The 15,831-nt window shown below is 45.1% G+C and overlaps 1 protein-coding gene across 3 annotated transcripts; it reads left to right on the top strand.

Moving 5' to 3' along the window:
- Window positions 1-6,886: 6,886 nt before the first annotated feature.
- LOC110145171 (cationic amino acid transporter 3-like) lies at window positions 6,887-12,499 on the top strand. Of its 3 annotated transcripts, none has more exons than XM_020905367.2 (11): window positions 6,887-7,274; window positions 7,850-8,008; window positions 9,274-9,451; window positions 9,655-9,767; window positions 9,917-10,139; window positions 10,311-10,450; window positions 10,551-10,653; window positions 10,841-11,040; window positions 11,244-11,410; window positions 11,874-11,982; window positions 12,149-12,499. In XM_020905367.2, the coding sequence occupies exons 1-11, from the start codon at window positions 6,902-6,904 to the stop codon at window positions 12,265-12,267; spliced, it is 1,884 nt and encodes a 627-aa protein (XP_020761026.2). In that variant the 5' UTR covers window positions 6,887-6,901; the 3' UTR covers window positions 12,268-12,499. The 3 variants fall into 3 exon arrangements, with proteins under 3 accessions (XP_020761026.2, XP_020761028.2, XP_020761027.2); XM_020905369.2 differs by lacking the exon at window positions 6,887-7,274 and adding an exon at window positions 7,301-7,404; XM_020905368.2 differs by lacking the exon at window positions 6,887-7,274 and adding an exon at window positions 7,319-7,711.
- The last annotated feature ends 3,332 nt before the right edge of the window (window positions 12,500-15,831 follow it).

The following is a 15,831-nucleotide window of genomic DNA, read 5'->3' as shown; positions in this document are numbered from 1 at the left end:
CTTTCTCTCTCTCTATTTCTGGAGTGCAAAAGTCAGCTGCATAACCCAGGGAATATTAGCCTTTTTCCTTCTTTCACTCTCTCATCATCGACTCTGGACCACCAGGTTCCGGTCCAATAAAGGACCAACAATCTGTCACAATCTTACACCTCATCCAAGCAAACAACACACATCACACGTGACAGAGTGTATTCCTTCAAGTTTTCTTAAGAGACAGACTTCGTACACAGCTAGTGAGACAGCAGGACCCTGGTGTCTGGGAAGGGAACCTTATCTTCCAGAGAGTGTTAATATGGACACCATGAGAAGAGGGAGTCCATCTTTACACTCACGACAGACATTCTTTATCCCAACGATTAAAGCCGATGTCTTGTGAGAGTCTGACAGGTTGTCTTAGTTCACATAAAGTTCAGGCTGAACCATGTATAAGCCAAATGACTCCCCCATACCTCAGTATGTGAACATTTTTCTCCATGACAGGATATAAAAATCTTAGAACCATACGATCCAGCAATTCTACCTCTGAGGAAATACTCAGAAGAATTGAAAACACACTCCGGTGCTTTGTACACCCACATTCATAGCAGCATTATTCACAGTAAGTAAAGCATGAAAGCAATTCAAGTGCCCATGATCAAACAATGGATAAGCTGGTGGGGCAGGCACATATACTAGAATATTATTCAGCATTAAAAAAAGAAGGGGGGGGGGACTTCCCTGTTGTTCTGTTGTTAAGACTCCCAAGTTTCCAAAGCAGGAGTCGCAGGTTCGATCTCAAGTTGAGGAACTAAGATGCCAGGCGTCCAGCAGCTAAAAAAAAGAAAGAGAGAAGAGAAGGGAATTCTAACACATGCTACAATGTGAGTGAATCTTATGGACAAACTGGTAAGTGAGATTAAGTGATTCTACTTAAATGAAATACCTGGAGTGGTCAGATTCATAGCGACAGAGAGTGGAAATGAGATTGTCAGAAGCTGGTGGAGGAGAAAGAGGGAATTATGGTTGAATGGGGACAGAGGTTCAGTTTTGCCAGATGAAAAAAAGTCCTGGGGTTCTGTTGCACAAGATGTGGAGGTACTTAGCACGACTAAAGTGGCTAAATTTTACGTTCTATGTATTTTTACCACTGGCAGACTCAAGAATCTCAGAACTGTCCCCTGAGGGCAAGCTCAGAAGAGAAGTGGCTGACTGCACCACTGCAGACTTGCCCCGCCCATCCCCGCCCATCCCCGCCCAGGGCTGAAGAATTGTCTTTTCATTGTGGGAGGGTTCCCAGATTTGGTTTTACCAGATCTATCAGCTCCAACCCTACACAGCTTTCAACTCAACCACGCTGACCGATACCCGTGCTCCAGGCTCTGCTCCTAAGATTTGGTAAGTCCTGAGTCACCCCCTCTTCTGTTGGACACTGGGCGCTGAGTTCAGATCCGCCAGAGAGACCTCCTAAAAGCCTAAGAGCTTCCCATGTGGCTCAGCAGTCAAGAGCCTGCCTGCCAGTGCAGGTGACGCTGGAGACCATTCCATCCCTGGGTCGGGAAGATCCCCTGGAGAAGGGAATGGCAACCCCTTCCAGTATTCTGGCCTGGAAAATCCCATGGACAGAGGAGCCTGGTGGGCTTCAGTCCATGGGGTCGCAGACAGTCGAAAACGACTGAACCCTCACCTAAAGACAGCTCTTCAATCCACCCACGTGTGCAGTTGGCTCCAGCTGGAAGGTGGAAAGACCCATTTTCCAGAAGAGAGCAGAAGGAGTTAGGAGTTGATAAGCTTGTGTGAGGAGAAGTGGGCAGGGGAGGAGATTGCATCAGATCTGGAGGCTCTGAGACTAATTTTTTCACTGGTGTTCAAACACTGGGAAAGATTGCTCTTATGTAGGATTTATGACATGTGCGTCACTGATTTCAGTCTCCTGTGTACTGTCCATTCCTGTAGGTTCCTCCTTTATGGATCCTGGGGCAACTATAAGGGGCTTAATCATCTAGAGTTTGGTACCTACGGAGGAGGGCTGTGTGGTGATTTACTTTAAATCACTTTTCAGGTTCCTTACACCCAGCAATTCTGTGAAGCTGGCTCTATTATTTATCACTGGCAGAATTTTTTTAAACATTGGTAAAAATACATGTAGGGGCTTGGCTCAGTGGTAAAGAATCCACCTGCCAACTAGGTGATGTGGGTTCGATCCTTGGATTGGGAAGATCCCCTGGAGGAGGGCATGGCACCCCACTCCAGTATTCTTGCCTGGAGAGTCCCAGGGACAGAGGAGCCTGGCAGGCTACAGTCCATGGGGCTGCACGTGACTTTGTGACTAAGCAACAACAGAAATACACGTAATACCAGTGACGTAAAATTTGCCATCTTAACTATTTTTAAGCTTCCTGTTAAGTAATGTTAAGTATAGTCACATTACTGGGAAGCCCATCTCTAGAGCTCTTCTCTTCTTGTGAAACTGAAACGTGTCCTCCCTTAACGATGATTCCTTATTCCCCTCTCACCCCAGACTCTGGAAAAGCACCATTTTGCTTTCTGTCTCTAGTCAAGTAACTTTGACTAGGTACTTCATAGAGGTGGACTCACACAATTTTTGTCTTTTAGTGACTGGCACAAGTCACTTAGCATAAGGTTCTCAAGGTTCTTCCATGTTGTAGCCTGTATCAGAATTTCCTTCCCGTGCCCGCCCCCACCATCTAATGCACCGCACAGCACGTGGGATGTTAATTCCCAGACCAGGGATCCAACCTGTGTCCCCCCTGCAGTGATTGCCCAGAGTCTTAACCACTGGATCACCAGAGAATTCCCTTTCCTGTTCTTTCTTTGTTGTTCAGTCGCTCAGTCATGTCGAACTCTTTGCCACCCTGTGGGCTGCATGCAGCATGCCAGGCTGCCTTGTCTTTCACTATCTCCCGGAGTCGACTCAGACTCACGGCCATTGAATCGGTGATGCCATCCTCTGTCGTCCCCTTCTCCTGCCCTCAATCTTTCCCAATATCAGAGTCTTTTCCAGTGTCGGCTCTTCACATCAGGAGGCCAAAGTATTGGAGCTTCAGCATCAGTCCTTCCAATGAATATTCAGGGCTGATTTCCTTTAGGATTGACTGGCTTGATCTCCTTGCTCTCCAAGGGACTCTCAAGAGTCTTCTCCAGCACTACAGTTCGAAAGCATCAATTCTTCAACATTCAGCCTTCTTTATGATCCATTGATGACTTGAAAAAACCATAGCTTTGACTAAATGGACCTTTGTCACAAGCTGATGTCTCTGCTTTTTAATATGCTGTCTATGTTTGTCATAGCTTTTCTTCCAAAGAACAAGTGTCTTTTAATTTCAAGGCTGCAGTCACCATCTGCAGTGATTTTGGGACCCAAGAAAATAAAGTCTGTCACTGTTTCCATTGTTTCCCCATCTATTTGCCATGAAGTGATGGGACCAGATGCCATGATCTTAGTTTTCTGAATGTTGAGTTTTAAGCCAGCTTTTTCACTCTCCTTTTTCACCTTCATCAAGAGGCTCTTTAGTTCCTTCTTAAGGCTGAGCAATATTCCACTGTCTGTATAGCATTTATCCATTACTTTGAGGATGGACTTCTGGGAGACTATGAATTCTGCTACTGTGAATAATGCTGCTATGAACATGGGTGTACAAATATCTCTTTGAGACCTTGTTTTCAGTTCTTTGGGGTACACACCCATAGGGGAAGTTGCTGGATCATAATGGTAAATCCATTTTTAGTTTTTGAAGGAACCACCATACTTTTTTTTTTTTTTTAAAGAAAGATTCGAAGAAATGACTCATTGGAAAAGACCCTGATGCCAGGAAAGATTGAAGGCAGGAGGAAAGGGGATGACAGAGGATGAGGTGGTTGGATGGCATCACTGACTCGATGAACATGAGTTTGAGTAAGCTCCTGGAGTTGGTGATGGACAGGGAAGTCTGGTGTGGTGCAGTCCATGGGGTCACAAAGAGTCAGACACAACTAAGTGACTGAACTGACTGAATTTATTTTTTGGTTGTGCTACACAGCAGGGCATGTGGATCTTATTGCTTGACTATAGATTAAACCTGTATCCCCTGCACTAAAAGGTAGACTCTTAACCACCAGACAGACAGGAAAGTCCCTGGAAAAAATCATACTTTTTATCAGCATCCGCTGCACCATTTATATTCCTATTACCAGGGCTAAAGTATTCACCAGCAGCATTTGAGCAAGAAGGAAACACAGGTTCAGAGAAGTATAGGATTTGTTCAAAGGCACAGGGGTGTTTGAAAAGCCAAGACTCTAATGAGTTTCCTGACTCTTAATCAAAATGCTAACCTTGGATTTTGGAGTATCAGGGGTGGAAGCCCCTGATGGTGACTCGTGGTCTCTGAATCAGCCTAACCCTGTGGAGCCATGTAGTGAGGAGACATTTCATGCCCCAAAGCAGCAGGAAACAGAATCCTGCCGTTTCTGATCCAGAATGAAGGCTAGTCCCTCTTTCTCCCGGCAGTTGAGAGGGCACTCTGGTTTAAGGCTTTGACTGAACTGGGCCACAATCAGCCCCTCCCTGCGAATTCCATCTGCTTTCTGCCCCAAAGCAGAGTTCCAGTTCCTTGCCACTCTGCAACTCGTGGAGGAGAAAGCTTCAGGTTTGGGGATCCTTGGTGTAGAGATGGGTAGAGTGTGAGACTTGTGTGGAATCTTGTGCCTGACACATAGTCTGCTTAATCACTCAGTCGTGTCTGACTCTGGCTCCTGTGTCAACGGAATTCTCCAGGCAAGAATACTGAAGCCGGTTGCCATTTCCTCCTCCAGGGCATCTTCTTGACCCAGGCAGGGAACAATCGTCTCTTTCTTTGGCAGGTGGATTCTTTACCACTGAGCCACCTGGGGAGCCCAGGAAGGAGGCGGTCTTTGTGATTTCCTTACAGCGTTTCTGTGATTCAGTGGGTCATTGGCGATTGTGGTTGATCTGTGTGTTTGCTGCAAGGTAAACTAGCAAATCTAGATCTCTGCAATCCCTCAACTTCTTTCTAGGAGAGCAAAAACAATGGTTGAGTCACCGCGTTATTTACCTAGAGCCTGGGAAACAAATAAGAACATCAAGCTGTTTTTCCCTTGGAGACTATTTGGTGCTACTTTTCCTCTGTTTCTATCACTTCTCTAATTAGTACTGTGGAATCTGCATTTTGGAACTCAGGTGAGACCACGGAGGTTAAATCCTTTGTCTACAAACAAATGAGAGGATGGAGAGAGTTTTGTACCGGAAGCATTCTGCACTGTCCTCCTTGAGTTGAATCCCTCCTTTTTTCCTTTTTTTTTAAAAAGCTTTTTTATTGGAATATAGCTGATTAACAATGTAATAGTTTCAGGTAGACAAAGGGACTCAACCATTCATACACATGTATCCATTCTTCCCCAAACTCCCCTCCCATCCAGGCTGCCAGGTAACACTGAGCAGCTATACAGTAGAGTCTTGTTGATTATCCATTTTAAATACAGCAGTGTGTGCATGTCCATCCCAAACTGCCTAACAATCTCTTCCCCCTAGTCTTTACCCCCTGGGCCTCCTTTTTTTTGGTTCCCCAAGGGGAATAGGACTGGGACCAGAGTAAAGTTTTGGATGGAGAGATGAATCATAAAGTCAGCAGGGGAACTCGGTTGCTGGGGGACTTGGTTTCATTGCTCTGATCACTGAGCCCCTTCAACTGTCATATCACACATAATAGGGAAGGGGGGGAATAATGATGGTAATAATTTCTCTGTTTCATAGGAGAAAGGAGGACACGTAGAGCACATACAGCAGTCTGTAGCTTGTGGGAAGTCAAACAAGCCACACATCACAGTGCCAGATTTGAACCAGCAGAGCTGGCTGATTTTGCTTTAAAAATAAACATTCTTGGGGTCTCCCTGGTGGTCCAGTGGTTAAGACTCAGTGCTACCAGTGAAAACGGCGTGGGTTTGAGCCTTGGTCAGGGAACTTAGATCCCACAAACTATGCTGCAGGGCCAAAAGATTAAAAAACAAAAGAAAAATCCAGCATTCTTACCCATTTAGCTAATACCATTTAAGCAGCTACTGTGTGCCAGGCTCTTTGTTGAAAGATTTTGCTCCTCTGTGTGTGTGAGTCTCAGTCATGTCTGACTCTTTGTGACCCCGTGGACTGTAGCTCACCAGGTTCCTCTGTCCGTGGAATTCTCCAGGCAAGAATACTGGAGTGGGTTGCCACCATTTGCTTCTGTGCGGGGGTGGGAAGCTTTTCTTTGTAGGTTCTTTGCCGGTTCTAATCATTAAATTTATACAAGACAGATTAAATAAACTCCTATGTATGGGAGTCCCATAAATACTCTGAGCTTCACAGACGAGCAATTGAGGTTTAAAGGCTCCCCTGAGCTAAGGAGAAGAGGGTGGGGATCTGGGGCTTCAAGGGGAAGAGAACCCGCAGAAAGATGGGAAGGTTGGTAAATAAATGATTGCTACTCAGGTAAGTGTTTCTGAGATAAAGAGTTATCTCTGGTAACAGCTCTCTTCCTGCCATAGACTCCCTAATCTAAATGATTTTTATCAGTTAAGGGAGACTAACTTAAGCCTAAGCAAGATTTTTCTGAATCTTCTGGGTCTTAATTGCCTTCAGCTCAAAACAATCCACAAGGCAAAGTGGCATGTTTATGGAGACGTATTCTTCTCCCTCGCACTTCTCTTCAAGCAACACTTCCAGTAACTTTGAAGCATATCAGAAGTCTCCTTTATGTTTGAAAAAAAGCAATGCTCAGGGATGAGAACTTGCCCATGTGTCCTTTCACCGCCTGCCCCTCACACCCCATTGCTCCGTGGAATTGGACTCCCAGGGCCAAGGGCAGATGGACCTGCTTGATGACTTCCTGTCTTGTTTTCTCAGCAGACCGTAACCTCCTCAACTCCATCTAGGATGCTGCGTCAGTGTGTTCGCCAGTTTGTTCAGAAGCTGGTCCGCAGGAGGCCACTGGAGCCCATAGAGGAGTCTGAGAGTCGCCTGTCTCGTTGTCTGAACACCCTCGACCTGGTGGCCTTGGGTGTGGGCAGCACCCTGGGGGCCGGTGTGTACATCCTGGCTGGAGAGGTGGCCAGGGAAAAAGCTGGACCAGCGATCGTCATCTGCTTCCTGGTGGCCGCCCTGTCTTCCATGTTGTCTGGGATCTGCTATGCCGAGTTTGGGGCCCGGGTACCTGGCTCCGGTTCTGCGTATCTCTACAGCTATGTCACCGTGGGACAGCTATGTGCCTTTATCACTGGCTGGAATCTTATATTGTCCTATGTCATCGGTGAGTCAGGGGGGAGGGGGGAGGTGTGGGGCTTAAGATGAAGAAACTAGGAGCAGGGATTTAGGTCTTCACTATTTCATGAGAACTTACTATCCACCTTGGTGGTGGCAGGGAGACGTGGGTCATAGAGGCAGGCAAACCTCATAGCTCCCTTCTTCTCTCCTGTTGTCTTTAAAGGATGGACCCAGAACAAAGAAGGGCAGGGAACTGCAGGAAGTGCATGAGAGGGAGGCAGGGCCCACAGGCTCATCCTTTACCATATCTAGGGTCTTTGTTCAGCTGTTGCCTTCACAGGATTTCCCTCTGCTACTTGATTGAAAATTTCAACCCTCATCTCCCAGACCTCCTGCTCCCAATGACCTGTTTTCTTTTCTTTTTCTTTTCTTTTTCACATAACATTAAACAGTTGGATCATCCAAGTCTACTCTTCCCAACCGGTGAAAAGAATCTCTTTGAGATTAGAACATTTTGTCTGTTTCTCCCCAGCCCTTCCCCCTGCCCAAAGACATCCCGTGACACCAGGTAGGGGTTCAATGAATGTTTGCTAATGAATGTTCTATCTTCTGCTCCGGCAGGTACCGCCAGTGTGTCCAGGGCCTGGAGCTCCGCCTTTGACAGCTTGATAGGGGGCCACATCTCTCAGGCATTACAGGGAACTTTCTCTCTGAATGTGCCCCACTTCTTGGCCAAGTACCCAGACTTCTTCGCACTGGGCCTGGTGCTGCTGCTCACGGGTAAGACAGGGGTCACTGATACGATGGGAAGAGCGGGGTGTGGAAGGGGGAGCTGGGGTGGGAAAGATTTGGGGTGGAAAAATGGTGGGAGGGTTATGACTGGATTGAAGGTTCTAGGATATGAGAGACAAGAAGGTGAGACATAGACCATTATTTCCCACCGTTGGCACTACTGACAGTTTGGGCTGAATCATTTGTAAGTGTGGGGCACTGTCCTTTGCATTTGTTTGTTTGTTTTTTTTTTTTTTGACTGTGCTGCAAGGCAAGTTGGTTCTTGGTTCCCCCGTGCACGCAGGTGTATGTGCTAAGTCGCTCAGTCGTGTCTGACTCTTTGCGGCCCCGTGGACTGCAGCCCGCCAGGCTCCTCTGTCCATGGAACTCTCCAGGCAAAAATACTGGAGTGAGTTGCCATTCCCTTCTCCAGGGAATCTTCCAGACCCAGGGATTGAACCTGCATCTCCTGCATTGACAGGAGGTTCTTTACCACCAGTGCCACCTGGGAAGCCGCTTAGTTCCCCTGTGTGCATGCATGCTAAGTCACCTCCAACTCTTTGCAACCCTATGACTAGCCTGCCAAGCTCCTCTGTCCCCTATCAGGAGTCAAACCTCTGTTCCCTGAGGTGGAGGTACAGAGTCTTAAGCGCTGGACCACCAGGGAAATCCCTGGGTTTTGTTTTTGTTGTTTTAAATCTTGGTCAGGTGTTGAGTGGCATCCCTGGCCTTCACTAACTAGACACCTGTGATGCCCACCCTCCCCCCAAACTGTGACAGTCAGAATGTCTCAAGACAGTGCCAATGGCTTGGGGGACAAGATCACCCCACTGAGAACCATTCACTTAGCTCAACAAGTTTCTTCCTCTATACTGAGATCAAAGATTGTTGTTTTTTTTTAATTAAGAGGTAATTTACATAGCACAAAGTCAACCATTTTATTTATTTATTTTTTAGATCAACCATTTTATTCTTCTCCCTAGCTTTATTGAGATACAATTGACATCCAACATTTTTAAGTTTAAGGTGTACAACCTGATGATTTGATAGATCTGTCTACTGGGAGATGATAGCCACAGTAAGAAATTAGTGTGCAATTCAGTGGGACTTGGTATATTCACAGTGTTCTGTAACCATCACCTCCATCTACCTCCAAACATGTTCATCACAACAAAAGGAAACCCTGTACCCACTGAGCAGTCACTGTCCACCTCCTCAGGACCCCAGCCCCTCGTAACCACTTTTGAATGTCTCATATTCCATCTTTCTCACAGGACTACTGGTTGTAGGAGCTGGTGAGTCGGCCCTGGTTAACAAAGTGTTCACAGGCTTGAACCTTTTGGTTCTCAGCTTCCTCATTATCTCTGGAATCATTAAGGGAGACCCACACAACTGGAAGCTCACGGAAGAGGACTACAAATCGAACGTATCTGGATCCAATGATTCCTCTAGGTTAGGAGGTTCTCTGGGCCTAGTAATGCACGTGGAGGAGGGTGCAGAGATGGGAACGTGGTGGAGACTAAAGAGACCTGGGCTGATGAATCCAGGTGATGGGGCTCCTGGAGCCCAGGATTACTGGTGTGAAGGGAAGAGTCCAGAAGTGATGGCTGAACACAGCTCACCCACTTTCTTTCTTGCTCCTTCTCTCACCATAGCTCAGGTCCTCTGGGTGCCGGAGGGTTTATGCCTTTTGGCTTTGATGGGATTTTCAAAGGAGCAGCTACGTGTTTCTATGCATTTGTCGGTTTTGATGTCATTGCTACTACAGGTAATGTGGTCATGGTCCCATCCAGGGTGTGGGCACGGACTGGGCTGCGCTTGGGTGTAGGGGTTTTTTTTGGAGGTTCCACATGAAAGGGGAATTTGTGCTTTCACCCTGGCATGTTTCCTGACCCAGTACTTCCACCAATCCTGCAGGGGAAGAAGCCCAAAATCCCCAGCGGTCCATCCCCTTGAGCATCGTGATCTCACTCTTCATCTGCTTTTTGGCGTATTTTGGTGTCTCAGCGGCACTCACCCTCATGGTGCCCTACTACCAGATTCATTCTGAGAGCCCCTTGCCACAGGCTTTTCTCCACATTGGCTGGGACCCTGCCAGATATGTCGTGGCTGTTGGCACCCTCTGTGCTCTTACATCCAGGTCAGTGTCACGGTTTTCTCCCCATCTACTGTCAGATGCTCAGGTATCCCAGCCCTTGGGATTGAGAGAAAAAGAGAGCAAGAAATCTTGCCCTGTGTAGACAAGGGAGTGGATGCCCTGGTCTCTCCTGCTTCTCCACATCCCCACACATGTCCTCGTTGTCTCTGCCAGCCTCCTGGGGTCCATGTTCCCCATGCCCCGTGTGATCTACGCAATGGCAGATGACGGGCTCCTTTTCCGAGGACTTGCCTGCATCCACGCCCGCACCCATACCCCTGTCATGGCCACCTTGTCTTCTGGAATTCTTGCAGGTAAAGAATAATGGCCATGCCTTCTTTGATCAATTTTCGTAGTTTGGATATCTCTCCTGTGTTCTCACTCCCCGCCCATACCTGCGTGCCCTCCTTCTAGGGGTCATGGCGTTATTCTTCGAGCTCCGTGACCTGGTGGACCTCATGTCCATCGGGACCCTGCTTGCTTACTCCCTGGTGGCATTTTCTGTCCTTGTCCTCAGGTGAGACCCCACGACACCTTGGGTGGGGAGTCTTGGACACTTGGGATTGATGAGAAGGGAACTGTCTTCTGCTTTCATGCCGCCTTCTAAATGTCTGCTCTGCTTAAGGCAGCAGAAATGTGGAATAGGCTGTGTGAGTTGGATGAGTAGGGGCTGCTTTGACATTGCTTTAATATCTCTAATTCAGATATCAGCCGGGTAAGAATTTAAGCAAGACCAAGAAAACAGAGAAAGAAACTGAGATGCAGTCTGTAGCTGAAGCAAGTCCTTTGGACACTGAACCTGAAGTGGGAAACTCAAAGATTCTCAAGAGTCTCTGTCACCCTACCAGCACCATCCCCAGCCGAACGTCTGGCCAGATTGTCTATGGATGTGCCTTACTGCTTGGTGAGCTGTGGGATCTCTCTCTGGTGGTATTCTGAAATTGACAAGATAAGCTGGGAATGTGTATCTCATCAGTTGAGGAATGTTGGAGATATGATGACCCTTCATGATGCGGGAAGTTTTGGGGAGGAGTGTGCCCAAGGTCTTGACATCTTCGGCTTCTGGAGTCAAACCTGTTCTGTTCTCCTCCACCTTGACCCCTGCAGTTCTCCTGCTGACCATCCTGAGCCTGATCCTGGCCCAGTGGCCCAGCCAGGTGTTCTCTGGAGACCCCGTGCTCACAGCAGTGACTGTGCTGCTGCTGCTGCTCATCACTGGGGTCACGGTCATCATCTGGAGGCAGCCCCAGAGCCCCACTGCTCTTCACTTCAGGGTAGGTGACCTTATGTGCCCAAAGTGTCCACCTTGAGTGAAGGAAGTCTGTGTGCTTTAGGTCTAAACATCCTTCAATGGGACTTCCCTGGTGGTCCAGCGGCTAAGACTCTGACTCCCAATGCAGGGGGCCCAGGTTCCCTCCCTGGTCAGGGAGCTAATCCCACAAGGTGCAATTAAAGATCTGTGTGTGCAACAAAGATGAATGATGCCACCTGCTGCAGCTAAGACCTAGTACAGTCAAATAAAGAGATACTTAAAAAAATCTGTTTAATCATCCTTTGCTGTACCAGGGAAGAAGTGTTGTTAAAACCCTTCCCTGGTCCACACTCGGTTCTTTACATATACAATATGAACAGGCACTGAACTCACAGCCTGAGGACTGGTCTTCTCACCCATGTGGGGTAGGGTCTCCCTTTCAGACATCTGGGGTGTGTTCAGGGATGAACTGACTCTGCCCACAGGTCCCTGCTCTGCCTGTCCTCCCACTGGTGAGCATCTTTGTGAACATTTACCTGATGATGCAGATGACCTCTGGGACCTGGGCCCAATTTGGAGTCTGGAATGTGATTGGTAAGAAGTTTTCTAGGATAAAGAGACCGCTTGAGGGACTGAACCCAATACTCTTCTACAGCATCTCCCCTAAACTGTCTTGGCCACCATAAAAGGAGGCCTTTTGGGCATTTGTAACTGGGTGCAGCTCCTACTTTTCCTTTTCATTGTCTCATTTTCCTCCTAGGATTTATCATATACTTTGGATACGGGATCCGACACAGCTTGGAGAACAGTGAGCAACAGCCAGCAGCCTCCACCTCCCAGACTTTTGACAAGAACACCCCGGGTGCTGGGTCATCTTAACCACAGGATGTAGATGCTGGGTGGAATCCCTCCAGGCACTAGAGGTGTCTTCTGGTTCCAGGGGCACTTTAAGTCTCTATGGACAAAAATAAATTATAAATTAAAATATATAAAAAAAAAAGTCTCTATGGACTGTGACGGTGGGGGTGCATTTAGGGCCTTTTACTCATTGCTAATGGATGAAATGTAATGAAATGTTGTCTAGTTTTTCAGTAAACTTTTCAAAGCATGATAGATATGTCAGAAAAGTGCATACCTCATACCTGTGTAGCAAGATGAATTTTCACACAGAGTACAAGCTAACCAGAAAAAAAAAAATAAATAAACTACTAACCTGCATGGAAGAAGTATCATCATGTGCCTTTTTCCAACAAAAACACATAGATTGCCACACAGGAAGAAAATTTGGGTAACTATATACTGTGTCAAGGGTTCCACTGTGTTTATTTACTTTTCTGTGATGTGACTCTTCATTAATCTTCTTTAGTGTCATTCACTAACTCTTTGTTTTTATTTTCCCAAGAACTCTGTGGAAATTGTTCCTAAATATTAAAAAAAAATTGTTGAGGGGCTTCCTTGGCAGTCCAGTGGTTAGGAGTCTGAACTTTTCACTGCTGGGTTCAGGTTGCATCCTTGATGGGAGAACTAAGGTCCTGCAAGCCATGTGGTATATCCAAATCTTTTTTTTTTTTTTTAATTGATGCTGTTGGAATTTTTTTGTTACTGTTGAAATGAAATGCAATTTTGTGTGTTTATTTAAAATTTTCTAAAAAAAATCTAAATATATACAATGTTAAATTTACCATTATACCTCAGTAAAGCTGGAATCCAGATAAAATAGGGAAATTGAATGACTTTAGCATATCCATCATTCATTCTGAAGATGATATCATCATACAGTGATTCTTAAGCATTGGATTTTTGATGTCTGTATTTCCACTGGAATATTTTAATACACCATGGGCTGCTTTTATCCATTCATTCATTCATTTTTTTTTTAGATTGAGGTACAGTTGATTTACAATATTATATTAGTTCCAGGTGTATAACACAGTGACATAATTTTATGATTGTATTTCATTTAGAGTAATTATATATTAATATAATGGCTTTATTTTCCTGTGCTGCACCATATATCCTGTAGCTTATTTTATACTTAGTAGTCTGTATCTCTTAATCCTCTACCACATTTGTCCCTAACCCTTCTCTCACCTGGCTGGTAACCACTAACTAGCTTATTCTCTCAGTGATTCTTCTTCTCTTTGGTTAATACACATTTATTTTTTAGATTTCACATGTAAGTAATTTGTCTTACTTTATTTCACTAAGTATAATAACTTTAAGGTACATCTATGTTGCAAATGGAGAACGTCTTCATAGTATTCTATTGCATACATATACATCTTTTTTTATCCATTTGTCTTTTGCTGGACACGAGTTGTTTCTGTATCTTGACTATTGTAAATGATGCCAAGAATATTGGGCTGCATATATCTTTTCAAGTTAATTTTTTCCCCAGATATATAACCTGGGGTGGAATTGTTATGTGGTAGTTATTTTGGATTTTTGAGGAACCTCCATACTGTTTTCCATAGCGTCTGCAAACCAACTTCTCACCTCACCTCATCTGTTTGTCCGCAGCCCTGAAGTACAACTATACTGTGTTTTCCATGTCCACAAAGATCCTGCCTGTGGGCCAGTTCAGTTAATTTCAGCTGAGTATTTCAGTTAACTTAAATATTGTAATTTTTCACCTTATTTGAAATTTCACAATTGGCTAGGTCATTCGTTACATAAAAGTTTAAAGAATGTGAGTCATGCCTGACTCTTTCCAGCCCCATGGAGTGTAGCCTGTCAGGTTCCTCCATTCATGGGATTTTTCAGGCAAGAATCCTGGAGTGGGTTGCGTTTCCTCCTCCAGGGCATCTTCTCAACTCAACTCATCCCTCTGCTTTGGCAGGTGGATTTTTTACTGCTAGAACCACCTGGGAAGCCCTAAAAAACGGTGACTTCTGTCGAGGAAAAGACAGCCTCCAGAGGAATCACGGATAACCTAATGGATTTGTGTATGAGTTCTGCTTCCCCAGTGGCTCAAATGTTAAAGAATCTATGTGGGCGACCTAGGTTCGATCCCTGGGAAGATCCCTGGAGAAGGAAATAGCAACCCACTCCAGTATTCTTGCCTGGAGAATCCAAGGACAGAGGAGCCTGGCGGGCTACAGTCCATGGGGTCACTAAGAGTCAGACATGACTGAGTGACTAATATACACACTTTCTGCTTCATACAAATACTGCAATATTCCCCACACACTGCAAACAACCAAAAAAAAAAAAAATCCCTCCCCAACAAGAAAACAAAACAATCCCCACTCCACAAAATCAAAACGTAGCAAGAGAGAAACAAAACTCTCCAAAACAAAACAAAAAAATCCCAAACTCTACAGAAAGTCAACGATTGTTGATCCCTGGGTCAATGTGAGCTCCTGAGGATAACAGGAGGTTCTTTGGGAAAGGTGATAAGTGTCCATGTATATGTCATGGGAAAGCTTTTAATTAATGTGTAAAATAGTGTATATCTTATGTGAGACTGTTGAGTCAAAGACAGGCACATTTTAAAATTTTTGACAAATTGCAGAAGAGAATGGTGCTGTCTTAGTATTACATTAGAAAAGGAAAAAGAAACAGGTACAACTAATTTTAATAATGTATTTAGTTCAAAATTTTATTGTTTAAACATAAAATATTTTATCTTTTTATTTCTGAAGTCTTCAAATCTCAGTGTACATTTTACACTTATTTCCCACCTAGCCACATTTCAAGTGCTCAAGACTGTATGTGCCTTTGTTACCATACTGGATAATGCTGATCTAGAATTTTTCTTCCCCATCCTTACCTATTGGTTTAGGGGAGCAGTCAGGTGCATAGCTCAAAAAACTCTAGTCCATAGCTCAAATCTTGCCTGTGGGCCTGATTTTGTATGGGTTAGAGGCTGAGTGGTTTTTATTTTCATAAGGCTGTTAGTAAAAATACAGAGGAATGTGTAGTCCAGAGCATATGTGGCCTGCACAAGTAATTTATTGACTATTTGGCTCTCAAGAGAAACACTTTGGCAAACTCTGGTCTGGAGTAACTCAGGTTTGTTTATTTGCAGTGTCAACATATTCATGTTTCTTTGCTTTTTTGATGATTCACCTTAGCCACACACATACCTAGACAAGACTAGAAGCATCTCTAGTGATCTTTGACTTCTTGCATAATCCATTGTTCTCCCCCTGCCCCGGTCAATCTAGCTAAAGATTTTCCCATTTTCAAAGAACCAAACTTCCAGCTTCATTGATTCCTTGTATCACTTAAAAAAATTTTTTTTTTTTTTTTTTTTTTGCCATGTTCCTTGTCTTGCAGGATCTTTGTTCCCCAACCAGGGATTGAACCTGAGACCTCAGCTGTAAAAGAGTCCTCACCACTGGACTACCAGGGAATTGCCATCTACTTCACTTTTCCCCACTCTAATCCCTATTTCCTGCCTTCTGGTTTTGGTTGTTTGCTTTTTTTTTTACTTTCTTT

Source organism: Odocoileus virginianus, unplaced genomic scaffold, assembly GCF_023699985.2.
Source record: "Odocoileus virginianus isolate 20LAN1187 ecotype Illinois unplaced genomic scaffold, Ovbor_1.2 Unplaced_Scaffold_36, whole genome shotgun sequence".
Classification (NCBI taxonomy): domain Eukaryota; kingdom Metazoa; phylum Chordata; class Mammalia; order Artiodactyla; family Cervidae; genus Odocoileus; species Odocoileus virginianus.
The sequence above is the reverse complement of the archived record's forward strand: the minus strand, read 5'-3'. Positions and strand labels throughout refer to the sequence as shown.